The sequence below is a fragment of the Peromyscus maniculatus genome, chromosome 4 (assembly GCF_049852395.1).
Source record: "Peromyscus maniculatus bairdii isolate BWxNUB_F1_BW_parent chromosome 4, HU_Pman_BW_mat_3.1, whole genome shotgun sequence".
NCBI lineage: Eukaryota > Metazoa > Chordata > Mammalia > Rodentia > Cricetidae > Peromyscus > Peromyscus maniculatus.
This window is the reverse complement of record NC_134855.1, coordinates 13,037,997-13,062,274: the sequence shown is the minus strand read 5'-3', so window position 1 is coordinate 13,062,274 and position 24,278 is coordinate 13,037,997. Positions and strand designations below refer to the sequence as shown.

General features: G+C 52.1%; 1 protein-coding gene across 3 annotated transcripts in view; it reads right to left on the bottom strand.

Annotated features, from left to right (window-relative positions):
* The window catches only part of Vav2 (vav guanine nucleotide exchange factor 2), a 168,792-nt gene that overhangs the window by 51,544 nt on the left and 92,970 nt on the right, over nt 1-24,278 (bottom strand). For all 3 annotated transcript variants that reach the window (XM_006993112.4, XM_015986619.3, XM_076569150.1), the window contains exon 4: nt 6,812-6,880. In XM_006993112.4, coding sequence (XP_006993174.1) covers nt 6,812-6,880 — 69 coding nt within the window. The remainder of the gene's footprint in view (nt 1-6,811; nt 6,881-24,278) is intronic.

The window sequence follows — 24,278 nt, the reverse complement described above, 5'->3', positions numbered from 1 at the left end:
AACTGCAAAATGGAAGACGGAGCCTCCACCTATGCCGTCAAAGCCCTCACCTATGCAGGGAAGTCAGCAGGGGCAGTGTGGGGGACACACAGGACCCTTCACACAAGGACTGCAATATTCTGAGCATCCATCACCCCCAGTGTCCTGTCCCCACCCCTCTCTCGATGGGGATGAGCGCCAGGGTACATGTGTGAAGACCAGACGACAACTTGAAGGAGTCAGTTCTCTCCTTCTACCTGGTAGGTCCTGGGACTTGAACTCAGGCTGTCAGGCTTGGCTGCAAGCACCTTTCCCTGCTGAGTCATCTCACTGGTCCTAGCTCTTCCTTCTAACACTCTGTGTTAGGCTCAGGTCATGTGATCTGCCTGCTCTGCTCCTTACAGAGGACCTGTAGGGAGCACTCCCTTATCATGACAGTGATGCAGTAAAACAATGAAAACTCAGGGTCAAGGTCACCCAGCGCTCTGGACAGACATCAGGGGAAGGCATCCTTTTGGTAAGGCAGGGCTGTGGATGGCTTCTCAGAAGTGGCATTTAGGCTGGGTTTTGTAGAATGAATAGGAGTTTGGCAATACCAAAGATTCCGAGTGCATGACTGAACTTCCACAGAGGAACCCTGTGTGGCCTGCTTATTCATTTTTCAGCATTCTCCCTTATGTGGTTCTGTGTGCCACGTCTGTGCTAAATATAAGAGACGTGACATCAGGAAGGCCAAGTCTTCCTATCTCAGGGTTTCTAAAATGCATCGTTGGATTTGGAAGGCCCCGTTAGGCAGGACAAACCTCCCTGCTGCCTGTAGGAAAATGGCAGCGTATCCACACATGGCTTTAAAACTCCTTTTTTCTGGATGCCTCTGACAGGAGAGAAAGACGTTGGCTGGCTTGGTCCTGTGAGATCCTGTGCCTTGTCTGCTGTCACATAAACCTGAATAGTTAGTCAGAGCGGAAGGGGCATGGGGAGCCTGCCCTCCACATCAAGAAGGCCCCTTGCTTTCTCTAGCACAGAGACCCTGCAGTGCTGGGATCAGGAAACCTACTGAAGTCATGACAGCTGTGGCCCACTGCACTCTACTGTACTGAGAGGCCCACACTGGAGGGGGCTCACAGAGAGGGGCTGTGAGCAGCCCACCAGCACAGGCCAGATAATGAGACAGGAAGTGTTTCTAAGTCCCCAACCTAACCTGCAGCCCTCTTCACAGGCCAGGGGAATGGGCAGTTGGTCAGATAAGAGGGCGGGGCTATACTCCCAGGTCACCACAGTCAGAACTGCAGGCCCTAAGTTCCCAAGTAAGATATAAATGAGACCCAGACTCTCTCCAGACCCCTGACCAAAACTCAGCAGTGGCTGGCCTGGCATGCATTCAACAGATCCTGCAGAGTCCTCAGAAGGCATTCCAATAGACAGCTGTAATGCTGGGGACACACTTGCTTTGGTTCCAGTAGTCACTGGTAAGGTGACCATGTTCCTGTAAGCAACAGTGCTAATGAAACTCCCTGGGTCACTGTGGTGGTCTGAGTGTAACTGGCCCCCAAAAGCTCATAGGAGGTGGCACTATTAGGAGGTGTGGCTTTGTTGGAGGAAGTGTGTCACTGTAGGGGTGGGCTTTGAGGTCTCCTATATTCAAATTACACCCAGTGTCACAGTTCACTTTCCCTTGCCTGAAGATCAAGATGTAGAACTCTCGGCTCCTTCTCCCAGTACCGTGTCTGCCTGCATGCCCCCATGTCTCAGCCATGATGATAATGGACTAAATCTCTGAAACTGTAAGCCACCCCATTAAATGTTTTCCTTTAAAAGAGTCGCCATGGTTATGATGTCTCTTCACAGCAATAGAATCCCTAACTAAGGCAGCCACCAAAAGAGAGAGACGGGAACAGAGGTTGTGAGAAAGCACTTGCTGCAAAAGTGTAAGGATCTGACGAGTTCAACTCTCCAGAACCCATGTAAAGGCTGGACATGGTAGCAAGTGCTTCTATAATCCCAATGCTGTTGGAGAACATTGCAGAGGGGCCAAGGCTTGGCGTTTTCTGGGGTCAGATGGGAGAAAAACAGTCACCCTCCCAGGTCACTGCCACCCCTGCCACCACCTCTGTACCGCAACTCTCCCAGAGCATGGAATGCATGCCTCCAAACCTCCTCCAGTTACATATCTCAAGAATTACTGCAAAGCTGTTTTATAATGCAATAAAATATACAGCTATACCCTTACAGAGAAGTTACAGTCCCTGGCTTGGCCATTTGTTTAAGGCTGAAAACTAATTCACCTCAGAGGACAATGAAGTCAGAGCCAGCACAGAGCAGGCTCTGCCATGGCAGACTGTGGAGTCTGTGATCTCAAAGGGACATCTGTGCAGGTTTCAGAGTGCAGACAGAGAAAGTGAGGCCCTTGGAGGGGCCAAGAAACTTGAGGCAGTAACACATAGAGCTAGACAGCCTATATGGGTGATGCACACTCTTGCTTTCCTGGGCCCAGAGAATGCTCCAGCCATATCAACTGGGCACAGAGAGCCCTGAAAGGCAAGAGAAAGACCACGGGACAAAGCCAGACCTTTGCAACCCCAGGGTCCTAACTGCTGCACCTCACATGTACACACTGTTCTTGTGAACAAGAACCAAGACCCTTCTGTACAAGTGGCCACCAGTCCTGCAGATGTGGAATCAGACACTTCCAGAGGCACGCCATCATGCAAATGCAGGTGGCAATTTTTAGAGCAATTGAAAAGCCGGCCTTTCCTTTTGGGCTTATTTTGCTTAATAATGACATTTTTAAGTGGCAGTGTTTTGTGTTCGTTGTCTCAGCCAGCTGCTCCAACTGCTTGATCACACATTACTTAACAATCTGAAGAGGGAGCTAAGAGCCTTTTCTAGTGTTCCTCGCGTATGGGGTTCTGCTCAAGCTCCCAGAAGGACATTTGAAACCACAGCTCCTACTGCCCAGCTCAGTGGCCCAGGGCCATGCACGGTTGTCATGTAACAAATGGATCTGGACCAATCACAAACTATATGCCCAGCCAGGGGACTGACTGAAAACGCAATTTCTTGTTGGCAGCTGTTCTGTGGAAAACATCGCTCTGGAAACATTCTGGGTCAATCAGTTCAAATAAAATACATTCTTCGGATTAACTTCACCTGCTTCTTCTTCCGCTTTTGATGTGGCTACTAGAAAATCAGCAGTCAGGCATATAACTCACGTTTGTTTTCCTCCACACGGCGCTGCCACGGCCACTTAGAAGCCAGGGAGAGAGATGTTCTCAGCCAGTGCGGCAGATTAGGTGAGAGCCCCCAGGCGCTCATGGTGCTGCCAGTGGGTACCCTGGGTTCACTCACACCCTCCAGTGCTGCTGTCCTCCCAACAGTCCCAATGAGCAGGTACCGACATCATGTGTCACAAAGAGGAAACTGAGGTACATGGAAGCAAGCAACCTGCCAAGACCACCTGGGCAGGAAATGACAGTGCTAGGCTCAGCCCACTGCTCCAGCAGTGAATGGTCCAAGCAGACAATCAGGGCCGCCCTCAGGTGAGTTACAGGGTAGCTCTTGTCAAGGCTAGTCTATGTGCTGTGGGACTGTAAAGGCTCTAGCAGGTGCTACGTGGAGTTCCGGGACCTCTCAGCCAGAGACACAGAGGCAGCCTGCCTGTCCCTTGTGACTTATCTGCCCTCTCCAAAAATTGCCTTTGTGCTTCTACCTCCTGTCTGAAGCATGGGGTCTCAGGAGGCAGGCCTGGGACCCTACTCACTTTCATACTGAAGGCCTGGCCCTGGCTAGACAGACAAATCTCAGCAACCAGGCAGCAACCAAACAAATGCATGGCTGATTCACTGCATACAATGGTCCCTTAACAGACTGTACCTGGAGCTCCAAGGAGACAGCCACATCAGGGAGCCAGTGCTTAACACCCGCCCCCCACCGCCACCACCAGCAGCTACAGCGTCTGGGTCAGGGTGGCTGAAGGGTCCTGGAGACATGCAATATGATCACTATTGAGGATTCAGTCCCTTGTACTCTGAAATGCTCCCCACAACACACAGCTCTCCCACAGGATGACACTCCTGAGGGGCAGTCTGCTTGTGTAGTGGGCAAACACCACCACCAGTTCCAGAGACCAGGTACCAGGAAACCTGCCTTCCAAGGAAAAGGGGGGTGGGGAGAGGGGACTGGGGAGCATAGAAAATGTATTCAACTCGAGCCACTGGGACAAACTGCAACTTGAAGATTCAGACTCACCCTCCTTCCCTGTAATTTACCGTTCAGGTTTGCAGTAACTGCAAGGTTAAGGATTAAGGGGGCTCAGGGTAAATGTCACCCAGGAGCAGCTTTCAGCTGAGCAAGGCTACATGTTCTCCAACTTGCATTCCTATGAGAGCAGTTCCAGCTTGTTTTGGATAAAGAGTCCAGCGGCAAAGCAGAAGGGGCAGAGGGAGAGGGAGGTGGGTACCCAGGTTCCAGGCCAGACTCACCACATGTGAGTCCTTGAAATTGAAATGCACCCCACGCACCATGGTACACAGGCTACCTCAGGATAGCTGTTTGGAAAACACGCTAGACCTAAATATCAGGGTATTTCATAGCCAGCCCTAGATAAACAAGACCTACAGGGTCCTTGTCCTTCCAAACCCCAGGCTGTGCCCACCTGAGAGACATTTCCAGAAGGTACAGGATGACGGCTGAAGACAGGAAAACTGCTCTTGGCACTGGCCCAGAGTTCCCCGGCCTAGAGGATCACCCAACTTGGAGGAGAGGTTAGGGCAGACTTGACGTCAAAGTCTGGAATGCCACTTACTAGCTGAGTGACAAAAAACCTGTTGCATCCTCCCTCTGAGCTCATTTCCCAGTCTGTGAAGGGGAGGCGACAGAAGGGTAGAGCTCACAAAGCATGAGAGGGACAAGGTGCTGTGCGTGGTCCCAGCGAGAAAAGCCGGCGAGCACTGCCCACACTGCAGTCCATACAGGGCCACTGATGTCACACCAGGTACACCAGGCAGGTACTAAGGGCTGGAGTCTTCAGACACAGGGCCTGGCCTCAGGACCCTTCCAGTCTACTGGAGACATTTAACCACCCAATCACTGAGTCTCTAAGAGAGAGGTGCAGGCGCTGTGGGCAGGGGCACACAAGGCTTCCCAGAGCAGAGGCACCTAGGATAACCCTGAGCTCGGCACATATCCCAGACTGCAACACCAGGGCAGAGGCGTCATGCCCTTGGGGATCTTCCTTGTGCTGTGCCACCAGCCTGAATCCCTCTGTACCCCCGTGGTGCCCTGCCTGCACCTCAGTGTTCTAAGTCCCTCCCCAACTCTGGAGAAGGGTCAGAGTCACAGTAGGACCCAGCAAGCAAAGGCCTCAGGCCTTGGATGACTTTCACGGAACCCTTTCCCCTCTTAGTGGGCTCCCTATAACCCAGATGTCTGAAGGAACTCTGGGCTTCCCACCCATGGGATCATCCCAGGCCTCCTGGCAACCCATTTCAGAATTCCCTCTGCCTCCAGGTGAGGAATCTCCAGCTCTCACAGAACTGCATGACAGGACTGCCAGCCTATGACAGACAAGCTAAGCTATGGACGAGTTCCAGGTATGTCTGACTGCCATCTGTGGGCTCCATGGAGCTCAGAATAGCTATGAATGCAGCCCAGCATAAATCACAAACTCGTTTCAGACATTGCAATTGGGATGGGGCCTCTTGAGCATTAACTGTGCACATGACAACGTCATATCACAATGTCACAAGGTTAGGCACATCTAATAGAGACCCCGCAAACACACTGTGCTCCATCTCTGGAGACACCCCAGATAGGGGAGGGTGAATGCAGAAAACCCCAGTATGGGGCCTTAAACAGCAGGTGCTCAGAACATGCTTCCCCCTCCCCCGCATATTTAGATCCTCTCTGAGCTTGCGCACTGTGATATGGGGAGAGAGATAGCCAGGGTCTCCACAGAAGGAACACATTTCTCAGAACAAGGCAATATAAGTGGTAAAAATGAGGGCAGCAGTTTTCCAGGAGGCCCAAAGGAGCCCCAAGCTTGGGAGAAAAGCAGACACACACAGAAACACAGGCCAGGGGCTGCCAATAAGAAACTAGGTCCTGGACAGACAGACCGACCCAGCTCCTTCCAGCCTGGCCCCTCCCTGTCAGATGAGGTGTCTGACCCCTCTCTCTATCCCAGTCAGGCTCAGGGTGGGCTACTTCCCGTCCTTGACAGAGAGCTGGGTAATCCCACACTGGCCACATGATCCCACTCATATGACCACAGCAGGTTGTAGAGCTAGGGCCAAAGGCTCTTCATCCCTGTGGGGAAATGACCCAGCTCGGCCTGTATGTCGTAGAGGGAAAAAAAAATCCTCAGAGGAATTAAGCAGCATGGGACCACTAAGAAATAGGGAGCCAGCGTTCCCCTGAAAGCCACACCGTAGCCAGGGTGCTAAAAGACAATCTGAGCCACAAGCCCCTCTGCTTCGAGCCTACCCAGTGTGGCGCCCAAAGGCCAGGAAAGGGGAACACAAGGACACCTCACCTGCCCAGTGCCACTCCCAGCAGCTCCACAGAGGGAAACATTCCAAGAGAAAGGCCACCAACCATGACCAACAGACACCAAGGCAATTACCAAGCAGCTGGGCAGGCTCCTAGAAGGCGGCAGCGGGTGCACAGCAAGAGGATGCCTCTCACTCAGCCACGCAGAAAGCCCAGCCTCTGGCGGGGACATCGCCACAGAGAGGGCAGTCAAGGCTGCCTTTGCCCGGAGAGCGGCTTTTGCAACTGCAGAGCCTGGGGGGCTCCTTCCCCGTGCCCTCTCCGTCACCCTTCCTCTACTTACTCGGCCAGCTCTTCCAGGCTTCGGTAGACATCATCATCATTCTCAGCTGTCTCCTCCGAGGGAAAAGGCCTGTAGAGAGAAGCCAAAAATGAGGACAGCGGACCTCTATATCCCTGCCACCGTGGGGACCTGCCCGGAATCGACCCCAGGCCCCACCTGGCTGTGCAGAAGCAGCTGGGCTTATTAGCCCCTTCCACCATTCTGCATTACAGACCTGCCCTCTAGGTTGGTGGGCTCAGAGGAGCAGCTCCTGGGCCATGGGTGAGTCAGCCCTTATTTAGATATCTCCAAGCCTCAATGTCCCATAGGAATATGAAGGATCTGGTCCAAGGGCTTTCGTCCTCTGTCACCACGCCGCCATTATCTACACAGCAGTCTTAAAGTAGGTGGGCCTCCCAGGATACCTTGAGCTACAATACAGGGTAGGCAAGTGGCCAGTCCCCGTCCCCCGAGGAGGGCAGTTTAGAAGGCTGCCCAGTACCTACTGCTCTGCAGAGCCTGTGAGGACAACAGCTGTTACCCACCGGGACTCAGTGAAGACAGGAAAGGTCCTAAAGAGCTCCAACCCCGCACGGCTACCCATCCACAAGGGTGTCCTGTCCTAGGACAGCACCTTGGGGGCAGGAGCTGTGTGGAGATATGGCCCTGAAGGGCAGCACTAGACAGCTGTGACCCCCAAGGCATGTGTCACCCCCATATCACAACCCCGTTAACAGCAGCCTCCCTAACGACAGTCCCCTAAGCTGACCTTGTCAGGGTAAGGCTCCAGCCCCTGCTGGGGGGGAAGGAGGCCTTCATCTTACAGCCACCCACATGACACCATGTCCTCTTCAGTGTCCCCCACCAAGAAAAACTACACTCAGGAAGAGTGACAAGAAGCTCCAAGCAATCAGATCCTGAGAAGGCTCCCAGCCGCTGCCGCCGCCGCCGCCTCCTCCTCCTCCTCCTCCTCCTCCTCCTCCTCCTCCTCCTCCTCCTCCTCCTCCTCCCAGCTAACCAGGGCTTTATAGTTCACTGTCATCAAACTAGTCATCCTCATGTCTCCTTGAAGGCCTCCTGCTTCAGCCCCAGACCCCACAGTTTATACCCCACCAAGCAGCTAGAGCTTGTGGTCAAGACATGGGCTAGCCTCATCTCTTCCGGCCCTCTGCCTCCAGGGGCTCCCACATCTCAGAGACAGAGCCTATCCCAACCGAGGCACCAGCCAGCACCTGCTCTTCTAGACCAGTACCTGCTCACCTGGTGGAAAGCCTCAGAGGGAGAGGCTCCAACCTGGAACACACCTACACCAACAGCCCTAGCACCCTACCTCAGTCCTCCACCTGACGCAGACCATGTCTGCTTACTTCTGGGTCTGCAGCCTCTGCAGCTTCTAGCAACAGAACAGGAGGAGCCATCCCTCACCCTGATCCCCGCCCCATGATCATGGGACACTGGCTACCAGGGAGCGGCTGCTGGGGGCAGAGAAATGGGGAAACAACATTGGCAGACAAAAGCCGGGAACAGGGTGCAGCTCAGAGTGTGGGGTAGGTAATTCAAGGGAAGGGCACCATCTTGTGTCATACTCCCCACCCCCATTTCCTGCAGTTAGGCTCGTGAAAGCTTTTCACATCTCATGAGACAGCTGGCTGGGAGTCCTTTACTTACCTCAACTTGAGATGTTTTATTACTTTTTTTTTCCATAAAAATGTCACTAGGCTATGATTGGGAGATGCCTGGCATTTCTGCTAACTCTGTGTCCCCAAGACCCATCTCAGAGGGCAAAAGAGTAGGGTGAGGGACTGGAGAGATGGCTCACTGGTTAAGAGCACTGGCTGTTCTTTCCAGAGGACCTGGGTTCAATTCCCAGCACCCATGTGGCAGCTCACCACTGTCTATAACTCCAGTTCCAGGGGATCTGACACCTTCACACCACTGTACATAAAATAAGTTAAATAAAAATGTTAAAAAGAGCCGGGCGGTGGTGGCGCACGCCTTTAATCCCAGCACTCGGGAGGCAGAGCCAGGCGGATCTCTGTGAGTTCGAGGCCAGCCTGGGCTACCAAGTGAGTCCCAGGAAAGGCACAAAGCTACACAGAGAAACCCTGTCTCGAAAAACCAAAAAAAAAATAAAAAAAAAATAAAAAAAAAAAATAAAATAAAATAAAAAGAGAGAGAGAGAGAGAGAGAGAGAGAGAGAGAGAGAGAGAGAGAGAGAGAGAGTAGGGTGAGCCTCTAGAGAGTGTCTCTATTGATAGGAAAGGCTGAGGAGATATGGACACATGGAGAATGCCCACAAAGCTTCGGAGACTTTGGGCCATGCAAGCGCCACTCCGACATCCCCTGCAGGGCCTGTGGCGCAGGACTGTGTACCTGTATCTAGCTGAAACACACATGCCAAGCACAGAGATAGCCTCCAGGGGCGAGTGTTCCCAGCCTGAGGAAAGAACTGTATGCACTCAGTACCAGGGATTTGGAGAAGACCCAGAAGAGTTCAGAACACACTATACCAAAAAATGTCTCCTTTGACATATTGATTACTTTGAGCTAAAAGAAATAGAATTAGCTAAATCAGCTAAGGCAGGAAATGCTCTTTACCTCCCTCCAGCTGGATGAAATAAGAGTCTATGTGTAGCTCTTTGCTCTGAATGGAAACAGTCCTTCAAAGAGGGGAAGTGGGCTCCTAAGACTGAGGAAATCAAGACAACACACACGGCCCAGGAAGTGAACAAAACCAAACAAAAGTCACTGACAGGAAGTTTCTGAAAGGCAGAAGATTTACAAGGCCCCTCTCCCAGTGCTGCATAAGTAGTAACAGGTTGGAGAGATGGATCTGCAGACAAAGGCATTTGCCCCCAAGCCTGACGACCTTCATCCAATCCCCAGGGCCCAAATGGGGAAAAGAAAACCAGCTCCTGCAAGCTGTCCACTGACATATACACATACACTAATACCAATATTAATACTAATGCTAATACTAATACATCTTAATGAGTAAGTAGCAACAATTGCTGGAGAGAGGCTACTCTCAGATTGGTTGAGCAGTCTGCAAATTGGACAAGAAGCTCGCCAGGATGCAGCTTTTGTACGTGAGTTGTCACTTATCCTGGGTGGACTTTTCAGTGTCACAACTGCCCTTGAATCACCGATACTCCAGTAGGTAACCCCAGGAATCTCTGGGAGGAACGGTTTCTTTCGTCCGCCATGGGCACCTATCTGGGTGAGCAGACACTGGTCCACATTTCCCCAGGCAAGCCACACAATGGGAACAACAGCCTTTATTTCACAAGAGAACGTGCGCTTGGAAAGGGAATGCAATGAGGAAAGAGGCTGGGTGAGGAGAGGGCCGCTCTGAGGCCACTCCAGCCACCTGAGGACTCGTGGGGAAAGCAATGCTGGCTTTACTCTCCAGACACTCCTCCTCGACCCACCCACTCCCCCTGTTTATCTCCTAAAGCCTAGGATGGTTGTGCAAGCTTTGACCGTAGGCCCCTTATCTAATCTCACATTTTTTGTGAGATGCCTGCACCTGTGTCCCAAACTAAAATTGTTTCGCTCGAAGGGGGAAAAAAACGATAACACTGTTTCTCTCATTAATCCGCTTTACACCAATTTAACACTAGGCCAGCCCAGGAACCTAGAAGTAGCCCAGACAGAGATGCCACTCTCCACCTGCTGCCCTGACCTCAGCAGACAAGCAAGAGGAGACCCTGGAAGGAGGAGGAGGGCCCAGACTGCCCTGCAGGAGCGAGGCCCAGGCCACTCCCCTGGAGGATCCGAAAGGCCATGGGGGAGGCAGATCAAAGGCCGAGAAGGCAGCCAGTAACTTCCAAAGCCACAGGCCAAATCCACTCATCTCCAGGAGACAAAGGTGCCCCTTTAATTAAGTCAGGCATCTCCTCGAGGCCCCAGGTGCATGTTCCAGCAAGAACCAGCTACAAACAGGAGGCCCAGCTGGGGACTGGCCTTGGATATCCACACTGGCTGGGATCCCCTCCTTGCCTGGGGGACAGCTGACATTTTCAGTATAAGATGATTCAGCGGTGATGAGGCCACCTCTCCAGCAGCCTCATCACAGTTCCCAGCTCAAAACCTCACCGTCCCCAATCTTAGAGCAGTCACCTTCACTCAGATTAACTGCTGTGTCAGCCAGGTTGCTCTTTCTACATGTTTAACTTTTTACTTTTAAATACTTACGTGGGGGGTGGGGCCGGTGGTGGGCGGAACTCACAGAGCTCTATCTGCCTGCCTCTGCCTCCCAAGTGCTGGGATTAAAGGTGTACACCACTGTGCCCGGTGAAATATTTATTTTTAACTGATACAAAATACACCATAAGCGTACCTGCTTGTGGAATAGCATATAATGTGTTGGTATACTTTTTCAAATAAGGATGATGTTCCTTCTATAATATGAAAGAAAATGTCACCATGGTTAATCCTGAGTATTAACTTGACCAGATTTATTACAGAATCATCTAGAAGAAAGGGATGCAGACCCCAGGGTGTCTCTGAATATGGGTGGTGCTGTCCTACAATCTGGAGGCTGGATGGAGGAATCAGAGATGGGAGAAAGGGAAGAGTCTATGGCATAGGCATATTCTCTGTGTGTGTCTCTATGTATATATGTCTGTCTCTCTGTGTATGTATCTCTCTCTCTCTCTCTCTCTCTCTCTCTCTCTCTCTCTCTCTCTCTCTCTCTCCCTTCCTCCCTCCTCTGTTCCACCATGCCCTCTCCACCACAATGGACTGAAACTTGCAAAACCAATAGCCAAAACCAACCCTTCCTCCCCACAGTTGTTTCTCTCAAATACCTGGTCACAGCAACCAAAGTCAGACAAGCACCATAAACTCTTATTCATGATAAAAGTTTCCCTCATATATAATAGAAATGAAAAGTTTTAAAGCCCCATTCAGTCCTACAAAAGTGTGATATGTATAAAATGATGTGGTGGGAAACGGCTGGGAGGCAGCTTTTGGTGCTGAATGGACCAACAGTGGACAGTCCTGGAGGACACGACCCTGGGCAAACTCTTCACACAGGGTGCGGATGGGTAAAAGTCTGCGCTAACCCTGGGGAGCAGACAGGGGTCCAGAACAACCTTAGAGTCTACACTGCCAGCCTGGCAGAGAAATAATCTCCATATGCATGTGTGTCTCACATATGTATACACGTGTTGGGGGTGGGGTACACATCTACAATCCCAGAGCTATTATAGGGAAGGAAACAAGACTCATCGGAAGCCCACAGCCCAGCTAGCCCAGCGTACGCCGTGATGAACCAGAGACCCTGCCTCAAACAATGGGAGACCAGGAACAGCTCCCGAGACTGCTGTCTGACCTCCACACACACAAATTCCGAGGAGAGGCAGGAGAGGGAGGAGCAGGAGGCACGGGGTTGGTGCTGGGCATCAATGTCTTATGTTTCAATCTCTGAATTCTTTAACAATCTTGTATATATGTATGGTTGTCCTAAATTTCTGCATTTTTTAAGAGTCTCTTTCGGTATTGGTTCTGCCCTCTCTTGCCATTTCCTCCACCTGCCCTACCCAATGAGCTAAAACGGGCGCGTTAAAGATGAGAGAAGGACAGCGCTGCCCATAAACCTTTACTGCTTTTACTGGAGCATCACTAGCTGGGGCCACAAAGCCCTAGAGAACAAAGTTACAAATCCAATTAATTTCTGTCACAGCCAAACAAAGACAGGCCACTTGTCCGGGTGGGACAAGCAGGCCAGGCAGCCTACCAGAGCTACATAAGGTTTAGAATCCAGCCTGTGTGGCAGGCTGTGCCGGCACCCCCTCTTCCAGTCCCCTCTCCAGCAGCCCCACGCTGGCTCTACTTCAGCCTCTGCACAGCTCCACCCACCCCACACACACCTAAGTCCCAGCATCCCTTGACTCAATGCAAACCCTACCTTGTGTGAAGACTTGACCACTCATTTTCTACCCAGGTCCAAGTCTGAGAGCGAAGTGGTTAGCACCACAATGGCACCGATGAATGGGAGGAGGATGGGTGGACAGGTGGGCGAAGGGACGGGTGGGTATACGGATGGCGGAGGAAGTGACTAGACTCAGAGACGGCTCGCCGTGTGGGAGAATGAACACGTGGACAGATGGGTACAGTTATCAAAGTCCTCGCCTCGCTCACACTGTTCTCTCTCTGAAACCACGGCAAGCAGCAACCTCAGGCTAGAATCAGGGGGGCATTTTCAAAGAGTACTTGAGAAACAGCAAGAATCTGAGGCTGCTCTTGGGAGCAAATGTACCAGCCTGACTGAGCCCCGGGGAGCCACATTTGTACAGAGGATTGGGAAGTAAAGGTGGAAGCAGATCCCGGCTGAGATCACTCTGCACCCCACCTCTGTCTTCAGGCGCCAACCCCCATCTAGTCTCAATGGGAATCTAGTTCCTCAGCCCTGGCTTTCCAAGGCACCTGGGCTTTAGCCAGTCGAGTTGATCTGTTCCTGTTTGTTAAAAGAGGGGGAGGAGACCTGTGTGATGGCTCAGCAGACAAGGTCACTTGCCACTGAGCTTGGGGACCTAAGTTTGATCTCCAGGACCCATACGGTAGCAGGAGAGAATTGACTCCTGCAAACTGTCCAACAACTGTCCTCACTTCTGCACGTCTCTTTCTCAATGTTGTTTAAAAAGGAAGAATAAGAAGTAAAAGAGGCCACTCTTGAGTCTACATAGAACACATTCTGACCTAGACAGAGAGAGCAAGCCAGACCTCCCAGCGTGGGTGAAGTCCTCTCTCCATATCAGAATATTCCCGAACACTCACTTCCTCGTGCCCACTTTTGGGAAGCCAAGTTTCCCCTGAACTGGCAAGGGGATTCGGCGGATACTTTCACAGGAAGAAAACCACAGCAGGCAAGAAATCCCCAGCATCTGGGGCTCAACAGCAGCCCAACCTCCTGAGCAGCATCTAATCCCAACGCAGCATTCCTCAGCACCAGCCCCAGCCTGACCCTCCGGCCTCATGGAGCTGCCCCTGTATCCAAAGATCCAGCTACTGTGCCCCAGGGGCCTCACCTGACAGCACAGAGGTGTCTCTGGCCAGAGGAAAGAGATTTGAGAAAACAGACAATTAAGGGGGCACCCAAGCTCAACCTTAAAATGAAATTCAATCCCTGCTTTCAACAAGTCCCTCCTCCCTTCCTTCCTCTCCTGCCCCCTTCCCCTTCCAAGGTATGCACAAGACACTTGTTGAAGCTGGCCACTGGCCACTTGTCATAGCCCCAGGAACAGTCGGGGCTTAGCGGTTTCTACCCTAGGACTTCTGTGCCCATCTCTGAACAGTGACCTCCTCCAAGTGCCTCCATTCACAGCCTGTATCTGCAGCAGGTTGTTAGTAGCCAGAGTCAGGACCCCAGAGGCAGCTGCCTTCCTTCCACAGCAGGCTGTGGTGCTGGTGCCAATGTTGGGGGGAGGGGCAGGTAGCTCCACCATTCCTGGAGCCGGGAGAAGGCAGCAGAACCTGGAATGCGCTTTATGAGAACAATTCACATGGGGCACTGAGCTTGGACACTGCAGACCCAGGAGACACAAAGCTGCTGTGGCCAGAGCTTCCTGCCCGGCTGCTCCTTTTCACGTACTCAGAACCAGCCTGGGAATATAACTGTATGGCTGGTTCCACTCGACAGGACCTTCCCTACCCAAGGATTCTTCCACCCCAGATGAGGGCAGCCTTTCTCACCTCTGTAAGCTAGGCAAGTGTACATACAGCTTCCCAAACCTGCATCTATAAACAACCTTGGCCCAGAAACAAGCCGCTGCCCTTGACTCCGTGCAAGTGAGCACTGGGGAGAGGCCACAGCCCACTGTCTCTACCTGCTTCGTCCCAGTGGGGAATCCAGAGGCAGGAGCCAAGAGCTAGGCCCCTGAGAGTAAGATATCTGAGTTTCCCGGCTCTGCCCATCTGAGTCACACTACAAACGGTAGTTAGCACAATTGTTTACACTGAGATAAATCAGGAAAAGCTCTCATGCGAGTAACACCCCCTCTGAGCATCCTTTATGTGGCGGTGTAGATCCCTCCCCCACTTTTGACCTGCTCACCCTACAAGCCCGCTCTGCTGGGTCTCGAGTCTCAGGCCTTGCAGACCCTGGAGCCGTTGTGAGCACCAGCTCTGGTTACTAGGAACCTTCTCCTGAAGAAGCCTGTAGGAACACCCAGGTCCCCTCACAATATAGAGGCCTTTGACCTCCAGGTGCTCCTGTACCCTGCTGCTTCTTCCCATGATGGACTTGAAGAAAAATGTAGCCTTGAAACGAATGTGACCCCAGAAGGGACTGGAGCCTCAGATCAGCACCTGGCTTTGGTGCAGCTTATCATCAGTCTGTCTCACAAACGTGGGACCCAGAATTTGTTCTCCAGGCTCTGGAGACATTTCAGGAGCAATGTGACATGGCCTGAGACAGCAGCATTTCCCTAGTACATTCCGTGAGAGGATGTACAATGACCTCGAGGCTGTAGACATCTCACCAAATCTTTGTGTAGTGCCCTCACCCCCGGGAGGCCTGGCTGTGCGATACGTGAGAAAGGGTAAGGTTGGGCCTTGAGTCTGTATCCTGCGAGTGACCCAGCCAGAGGCCTCAGAAGCTCAGGTGTGCCTGGAATCCAGCATCTACCCCTCAAGGAGAGCAGCAATCCCCATGTGCCGAGTCCTACAAGGTGACACTTTCAGTGCTGGAATGGGTACAGACTAGTCACCTAGTCCCACATGTTGCAGACAACATGACTTATGGGCCTTAGCCAGGCCTCCACATTGGATCCTGAAACTTCCTCAGACCACAGGAAGAAGGAAGCGCCGCTAACCACCCTCAGGGTCAGCTCTGCCCTCCCCAGACACGAGGGCTGAGAGCCTAAGCTGGACAAGAACAGAGGACAGCACCGATGTCAGAAGCCCGGAGACCACACCTGGGGAGCATGACTGAGCCACAGGCCCCTCTGGCACCATTTGCCAGGGAAAAGGCAGCCAAGCAGACTTGAAAGGCACACCAAAGGCTGGGGGATGACAACTGCTTAATTATTCAAACAGGCACCTGGGTAGCCACATCCTAATTGGCAGGAAGGCCTTGAAACCCTGGTGTCTTACTTATTAAAAACAGCTCTCTTACTAAACAGCCCCAACTGTCAAAACAAGCCCACAGACGGTCAGGGACCGGTCTCCTCAGCCGACATCCCACCCAGTCCAGACAGTGGGATGAGTGGTGTGCCTTGCCCCCCAGCCACGCCCCCAGCTAGCTCTGTGTCAGAGGAGCAGGCCAGTGCCACACCATGAAGGGAACAGAGAGCAGGGTGAAGAGCAGCTTTGGCCCAGGGGAGCCTGAGTGGCTACAGCAGAAGGCAGCAGGAAGCTGGCCTGAAAAGAGTATTTTCCTTTTGAGTTCAGAGGTCCGGGTGGGAATCAGACTTCCAGGAGTTGGGGATCCAAGTTCCTAGCCTCAGTGACCTCATCTGATAAATGGGGCAATGCACGTCCACACAATTAGCAAAGGAGGCAATGGTGAGCAATGGTACCGTGATCCTGTGTAAAGTAGAATAGCCCCGGTGACAGCCTGGGCAGAGGAACAGAAGGGCTCTGCGAGGTGGAGGCAAGCCAGGTGCGGACAGAGCCTGGTGGTGCAGGAGTTCAAGACCAACCACCGGGATCTTCAATGAAAGTAAGGCTGAAGTAGGGGAGGGTCTCTGCCACTTTTAACAGGACGCGGAAGGTGGGGACGATAAGGCCACTGCCATAGCCTCGACAGTGACCTCTCGACCTCTGCCAAGAGCCAGCAGGGGCAGGGATGAGGGAAGTGGGGTGCAGCTGACTCAGAGCCTCCTGGGGCCAGAGCCAACAGGGCAAGACTCCAACTGACCCCCAAGTCCCACGGGGGTCCTCGTGGCCTGTGTCTAGAGCCCCACAGGCAGAGGAAGACACGCTGACGTCAGGGGACGGTCAGAACCGGGCTCTGCTCTGCCCTGCCCTGTCTGGGGAAGCCTGGGGCGGAGCTTCGGCTGATAGCTGAGGAATGCTGCCTCTCAGCATCTGGTACACTGAATCCAGCCTCCAGTTTTCTGACTCTCTTCCGGTAAAGAAGCCTCCAGCAGGCAGAGGTTCAGGAGGGACAGGGAAAAACACACAGGGCATCGTCCCCCTCAGGCAGACCCAGCCCTGCAGCCGTTCTGTCTTTACTAATGCTGTGGTTTTAGTTCTGCTGCTGTGATAAAAAAAAAAAAAACAAAACAAACCACTGATCAGAGCAACTTGGGGGAGGAAAGGGTTGATCGGGCTTACAATTCCATACAATTCCAGGTCACAGTCCATTCCTGAGGGGAAGTCACAATTCCAGGTCACAGTCCATTCCTGAGGGGAAGTCAGGGCGGGAACTCGGGCAGCCAGTCACACCATAGTCACAGCCAAGAGCGGAGAAGAACCCATGCAGCCATGCTGCACGCTCGCTCTTATGCTCAGCTAGCGTTCTTCACTCTGGCACGGTTTAGGGACCAGGGGAGAGTGCCACTCACAGTGGACTAGGGCTTCCTATATAGACAATAATCAGGACAACCCGGCAGACATTTCCACAATCTGCCCTTGATAATGCCTCCATAGAGGCTCTTTTCCCAGGTCACTCTAGGCTGTACCGAGTTCACAGTTAAAAATAGCCAGCACAGAACCCCATGTTGCCTAGCCTCTTTCAGGGGCCATCTGCCCAACTGGGCAGAACACCAATGGCATCTAGCCTGACACTTAGGATGAGTCCCCCGGGAACCAGGTCCTTACAGGCCTTAGGGAGGGCCCCAGAGCTCGGCCAACTGTACTTTTCCAGCCTCCAAGCTCAGACCCCAGCAGCCACACATCACTGTGGCAGGTCCCTACCCAGAACAAAGCTTGAACTGTCCATGTTCTGCAAGGGCTGAAGAATAGTAGTCTCCCCTCCTCGAGGCCTCCTGGCCCAGGCCTGAGTGAATGCAGAGTGGACAGGATGACTACTCTGCTAAGTGACAGTTCTGGGACCAGGGATGATAGGTCCCACCCACAGGAAGAAACCAAGAAGGTCCTTGACCATGGAGCCCAGCCTCTTGGCTTCAGCTAGACTCTCCAAGCCCCAGTGGTGCCTCTCATAACTCCAAACTGCCCCAAGTTTCTTGGGAGCCCCATGAGGCTCACAGGAAGCACACAGCAGCTTTTGAAAATGACGGTGTTCTCATCCTGCTCTCACAGCCACTACAGTCCTCTGAGATGTCCCGCGGCCCTGTGGGGCCTACTCCTTCCTCTCCATGCTCTGGCATACTAGAACCCCCTGAATCACATGAGCCGAGACTCAGAGCTGTAGGCACTCCACATGAGCAGAACAGCTTGGTCTGGGTTGTGTCAGTGGCTGCCAGGGTCAGAAGGAACAAGAATGAATCCGCGGGCCTTGAATTTGCCACAGTCTCCACAAGTGCTCACACAGCTGGCTTCCTTCACAAATCACAGGGAAGCTGACCATATGGACAGGACCTGCTTAGGGAGCTGGGGGCGGGACGCAGCTAGCAGTACTACCAAGTGCTACCAAGTCCCCATGTGACCTCAGGCAAGACCCCTCCCCTCTTTGAGCAGCCAAGGGGAATGGAGTGTCACGGCAGCTGGAGGCTCTCCTCCATCCCCCAACATCCTGCCAACTTGCTGCTGGGAAATGAAGGGTCAGCCCAGTGGCCTTGGCCTTGGCAGGCTGCCTAGGCCAAGGGACCTTTCCCTTGGAGATCTGATGTGATCAAGATAAACCAAGGCCTGTCCTCTTAGAACATGGCAGGCATCACCAATCAATCACTGCTCTGTCCCTGGGCTCAGTTGAGATGGTTGGTGACAGTCTAGGAAGTGGACTAAGAAGAAGGGCACAGAACCCCAGGGAAAAGCCAGCTGCCTTGGTCAGCTTCCTGAGGGCAGTTCTGCCCAGCCCCCCTTCACTAATGACCATCCAGAGGTGGATGAATATCAGAGGCCTGGGCAACTCAGGCAGGCCTATAAATACCAGCCTTGACCAGCCACCAGTGAGATGCAGAACAGAGACAAGACACCCTCCCTGTTCAGCAAGGAGGCACCAATACAATCCACAGCTTCTCTGCCAGTTACAGATTAGGAGGGCAGCCTACTTCTTATGAAATCTCAATGTGCAGGATGCTGAGGTCACCCCATCCCACTTAAGATGGCACCTAGGTCTCTGCTGGCAAGAGCAGATGTGCAACTCCAACCACCAACCACTCGGGGATCCAGATTAGGGTGCCATGGGTCCTGGATAACAGGAATGGATCCTTTAAGGGACTGGATGGCGCTCCACCCTATTCCCCAGTGAAATAGGTGATGATTTCAGAGCAGTCTGCAGAGGACAATGTCCTGTGACCCCATAGACATGATCTTCCCTCTACCCTCGAACCTTACTTCTTCCTGAATATGGGTCACTAGAAGGATCCTTGGCCCAGAGCAGACAGATGGGTTGGTACAAAGCTATCCCTACCCACAGTAGAGAAACTGGATGCATGGCCTCACCTCGTGGCCAGGTGTGACATGTTTGGCAGACAGAAAGTAATCCCTCGTGACTGAGGGCAGGCCTGCCAGCCTCCGCTGACACCATCCTAGGTTACCCCTTCTCTTTATTCTGAGTCCTGTCTGCCTGTGACAGCTCCCTAGGTACGACAGACTCGGTCTGGTGACACGCAGATCAAGGGCCACTGGGTTCCCATCGCCCTTGCTGGTGCCACAGCTCAAACCATAGTCTTTGTGCCCGTCACCATACTGAGGCGGGACACACACACACACACACACACACACACACACACACACACAACTGTCATCAGTGCTGGCTGACACAAACACTCCAGGATCATAAAAACAAAAGAAACCAAAGCATGCAGACTTGATGTCCTGGGCTTTCCCTCTCCTTCCCCAAATCAAGCATTACCCAATCAGGACTTCTAAGGACCTTTCCCCGGCTGCTACTTTTACCACAAGAAACACCATCCACTTCACTGCCAGAACATTCTGGAAGCCTGCTGTCCTGCTCTACATGCAGATGCACTGTCAGAGATTCCAGGATGAGCAGATCCTGGCCTACCTAAGAGTTCACAGCAATGAGACACATGTGTGTTTGTGCATGAGCATGTAGATATGTGTGCTCACTCTCCACCCCACCCCTAGCCTCACCCCTCTGCTGCCCATACCTTTCTGCACATGACCCTGCAAGGGCCAGGAGAAGACAGGGAAGACCTCAGGAAGAAAAGGAAGCAGGCCAGACAGACCTGTGGCTCCCACCTGTCATTTCCCCCTAAGCTGTCGCCCCATTGTTACTGATCAATGATGGAGCAGTTGCTGACTCAACCAGGGGTCCCGTGTGAGCTGGACAGCAGTCAGTGACGGCTCCTCTGTCTCCCTCCCTGGGAAAGGGGGTCAGCACCCTAACCATGCACGGGCAATCTACCATGCTGCCTCCACTGAGGTCCTGCAAAGAGGAGAAAGTCTGTCCTCCAACTAAGCTGGCCACACAATCCAGCTCAACCCTGACAGCAGGTTCACCAGGACCAGGTGGTCAGGATGTTTGATGTCGCCAGGTGGGACAATTAAAACCATCTTGCTGGCAAGATGAGCAGCTGAGTGATGAAAATTGCCACTTCCCATCCCGATCTCCTCTCTCAGACAGTCCAATTACCTGGAATTAGTCAGGCAGCACCAGCTGGGAAATGGGGTGTCACCCACTGGATGGATGCCAACAAGAAAGCAGAGGCACTGGGGGCGGGGAGGACCCCAGGAGCTAGCTGGGTCAGCCCAGGAGAAAGGACTGGTTAAAGACTGGGGTCACAGCGGCACAGGGACCTAGTGTCATGCTGAGACGCTGGTGGATGGTCCCTACCCAGCATACAGGGCTCAGGAGGGCCCATACTGCAGGATCCCCAAAGCCCATACAACTGTGGCTGACAGGTCTCACTCCAGGGGCATCTAGCACCTTTCAGATTGTGAAAAACAGGTTGTTTGTCTTTTTAATTCAAAGGTAGTTTTAACTCCGATTTTCTGTTTTTAAATCAAAGGTCGTCGGCCTGGCAAGGACCCCTATTTCCTAAACCTTCTCTTTCCGCTCTGCACAGATTAGCCAATCGCATCCACCTGTGAGGTCAAGCACCCGCCAACGGGATAAGATCTAGTCATAACCTCTGTCAGGGATAAAAGATATGAGCGGTCTTGGCCTCAGTGTGTTCTGGCAAACCCCCTCTGAAAAGAGAATTTCCCTGACAAGACACTTGCCCTTTGTCTGTGTGTTTCTTTTCATGACACTAAGATAGTTCATTTTTGTTTCTAACATGTTGATTCGAATGTCCCAAAACGAAGTCAAGGCCCTGCCCTCATCACCTGAGGATGGACTTCCTCATCGTCTGAGGTGCCCAGTGAGGACGAGAACGCTGATGGAGCAGGAAAGGGAGCAAGCATCAGGAAGGAGCTGGCTGACATCCAAGGGCCCTCTACCTACAATCTGGACCTGTTGAGGGTACTCAGCACCTCCCACTGCACCCCAAAAATGATGAAAGATCAGGTTCTCTAAAGCAGCCGGTGACTCACCAGGCATTCATTTTCATTCCGAATGTTCTGTTGTTCTTAGATTTAGATTCGGGTGTGTCTGCCTGATATGCCGAGAATCTGCTTCATATTGAAGAATGGCTGTTACAGCCCCGAGTACCAGGAACATTCTGTTTCTCCCACCCAAACCACAACCTGACCCCAGTCATGACCTCTGCCTGGCTTACCCACTAAACAGCACCAGTGACGGCAGCCCTGTTCTAACTGTTGGGAAGTAGAAACAGTCGAGAAGCCTACCCACTGACAAATGGCCCAGGAGACGACGGACCGTCTGTTTGGTGGGAGCCTTAAGGAGGAAGAAGCAGGCCAGAGAGAGACAGCTTAGCAGTTAAGAGCACTTGCTGCTCTTGCAAAGGACCTGGGTTTGGTTCCTAGCACCCACACTGGATGGCTCGCAACTACCTGTAACTCCAGTTCCAGGAGATGAGACAAATGTAAGTAGTTTTGGTTTTGGTTTTGGTTTTTAAGAGTGAGGCACTGGAGAGATGATGGCTCAGCAGTTAAGAGCATATGTCGTTCTTAAAAAAAAAACAACCCAGGTTCAGCTCCCAGCACCCACATGGAGGTTCCCGATCATTGCAATCATAACACTTCTCCCACCTGGAACATAAATGCAGTAAAACAACCATGCACATAAAATAAAAAAAAAAAAAAAAAAGATTGGGGATGCCCTGACCTTACCATGGCCTAGTAACCTTGAAAGCAAGCCCCAAAGACAACACAGCATGTGATTCTGTGGGCACAAAATATTCAGAACACAGAACAGGTCATGAGTGACAAGGGACTAGGGATGCTTGCTTCCTAGACATGAACTGCCCTCCAGGAAATTAAAAACATTTTGGAACTAGCATAAGTCTATAATTGTACAATGCTGTGGATGAAGTAAATGCTACCAACTGCACTTTTTTTTTTAAAATTGGTGTTTTGCCTGCATGTATGTATAAGGGTGTCAGATCTTGGAGTTACAGACAGTTGTTAGCTGCCATGGGTGCTGGGAATTGAACCCAGGTCCTCTGGAAGAACAGTCAGTGCTTTTTTTTTTGTTTGTTTGTTTTTTTTTTTTGTTTTTTTTTTTTTGTTTTTCGAGACAGGGTTTCTCTGTGTAGCTTTGCACCTTTCCTGGAACTCACTTGGTAGCCCAGGCTGGCCTCGAACTCACAGAGATCCGCCTGGCTCTGCCTCCCGAGTGCTGGGATTAAAGGCGTGCGCCACCACCGCCCGGCTAAGTCAGTGCTTTTTTTGGGGGATTTGGTTTTGGTTTTTCGAGACAGAGTTTCTCTGTGTAGTCCTGGCTACCCTGGAACTTGCTTTATAGACCAGGCTGGCCTCAAACTCACTGAGATCCACTTGCTTCTGCCTCCCAAGTGCTGGGTGTGTGCCACCACCGCCTGGTGTTTTTTGAGACAAGGTTTCTCTGTGTAGCCCTGGCAATCCTAGGACTTGCTCTGTATACCAGGCGGTCCTTGAACTCGGAGATCCGCCTGTCTCTGCCTCCCAGGTACTGAGATTAAAGGTGTGCACCACCACCATCAGACCAAACTGCACTTTAAAATGAACATATTACCCAGGTGAGATAGCACACACCTATAATCCCAGCACTGGGAAAACAGAGGCAAGAAAATCAGGAGTTCGAAGTCATCTTCAGCTTTATAGTGAGTTCAAGGCCAGCCTATGCTACATAAGACCCTGTGTCTGAAACCAGGCCATTTTATGTTGTGTGAATTTTTTTCAAGATTTATTCATTTGTATGTGTTTTGCCTGCATATATATCTGTGTGAGGGTATCTGATCCCCTGGAACTGGAGTTACAGACAGTTATGAGCTGCCATGTGGGTACTGGAAATTGAACTCAGGTCCTCTGAAGAGCAGCCAATGTTCTTAACCACTGAGCCATCCCTCTGGCCCCATGTTGTGTGAATTTTATCTCAGTATTTAAAGTCAAAGAGAAGGCAATGTGGTGGGGCTGGTCTGGGACAGTACTCCAGAACTGGAAGCTGGCTCTGCTCCAAGGGGCAGTCTTCTAAGGGAGAAGGGAGTTCATCCCATAGGCCCTGAGGATCTGCCCCAGGGGTGGCCTTCTGTGAGTCCTGGCTGCAGTAACAAGTTACCCCAAACTGCCGGGCATAAAAAGAACACAGTTTACCACCTTATGGCTCGGGAGGCCACAATCCAAAACAGGTCCTTGTGTCCTGTCAGGAGACTCCAGGGGAGAAGTAACCCTTTCCTTGCCTTTCTGGCTGCTAGCTTGGCTTATATCCCAGGCCAGACACTACATTATCCCAGCCTCTCTATCTATCACCAATTCTTGACTCTCTGAACCTTGCCTCCCTGGGTCCTTCTTATCTCAAACATTCATTACACCCGTAAACATCACAACTGTAGGAACTGATTTCCCTGGCACACCTACAAAGTGTGTGCCCAAAGATTAGGAGGATGGTGGATGTTGGTGGGAGGCACCATTTAGCTTCCCTTAATGAGCTGTAGCCTGTGGGTTATCACAGCCTGTGGGTACCAGGGCTGCACACCACATAGGCTTAAAGCAACCCCGGGGGGTGATGACACAACTAAGCATCTTTACCTGACATCACCTGGCTTGTGGGAGCATCCTTTCTGATCCTTGGTAACACATCCGTCCTCCTAGCCATTCTGACCTCAAGTTAGGACAACCCCAGGCTTCAGGTGGGTTCTGGCCAGGACAAAGACACCTCCACACTCCTGGGCTGCTCTGCCCCTCCCTCTCCCCTCCACCCCATGTCTGATTCCCCCGCTAAGCAGAGTGAGACTCAGACTAAGTCCCTAATTCATTGCCTATGAGAAGTATAATTGAAGCTTTTACAGAAAATCAGCTTATTATACAAAGTGCAAGGGTTGTGAAAAGGATTCTTTTTTAAACAGCA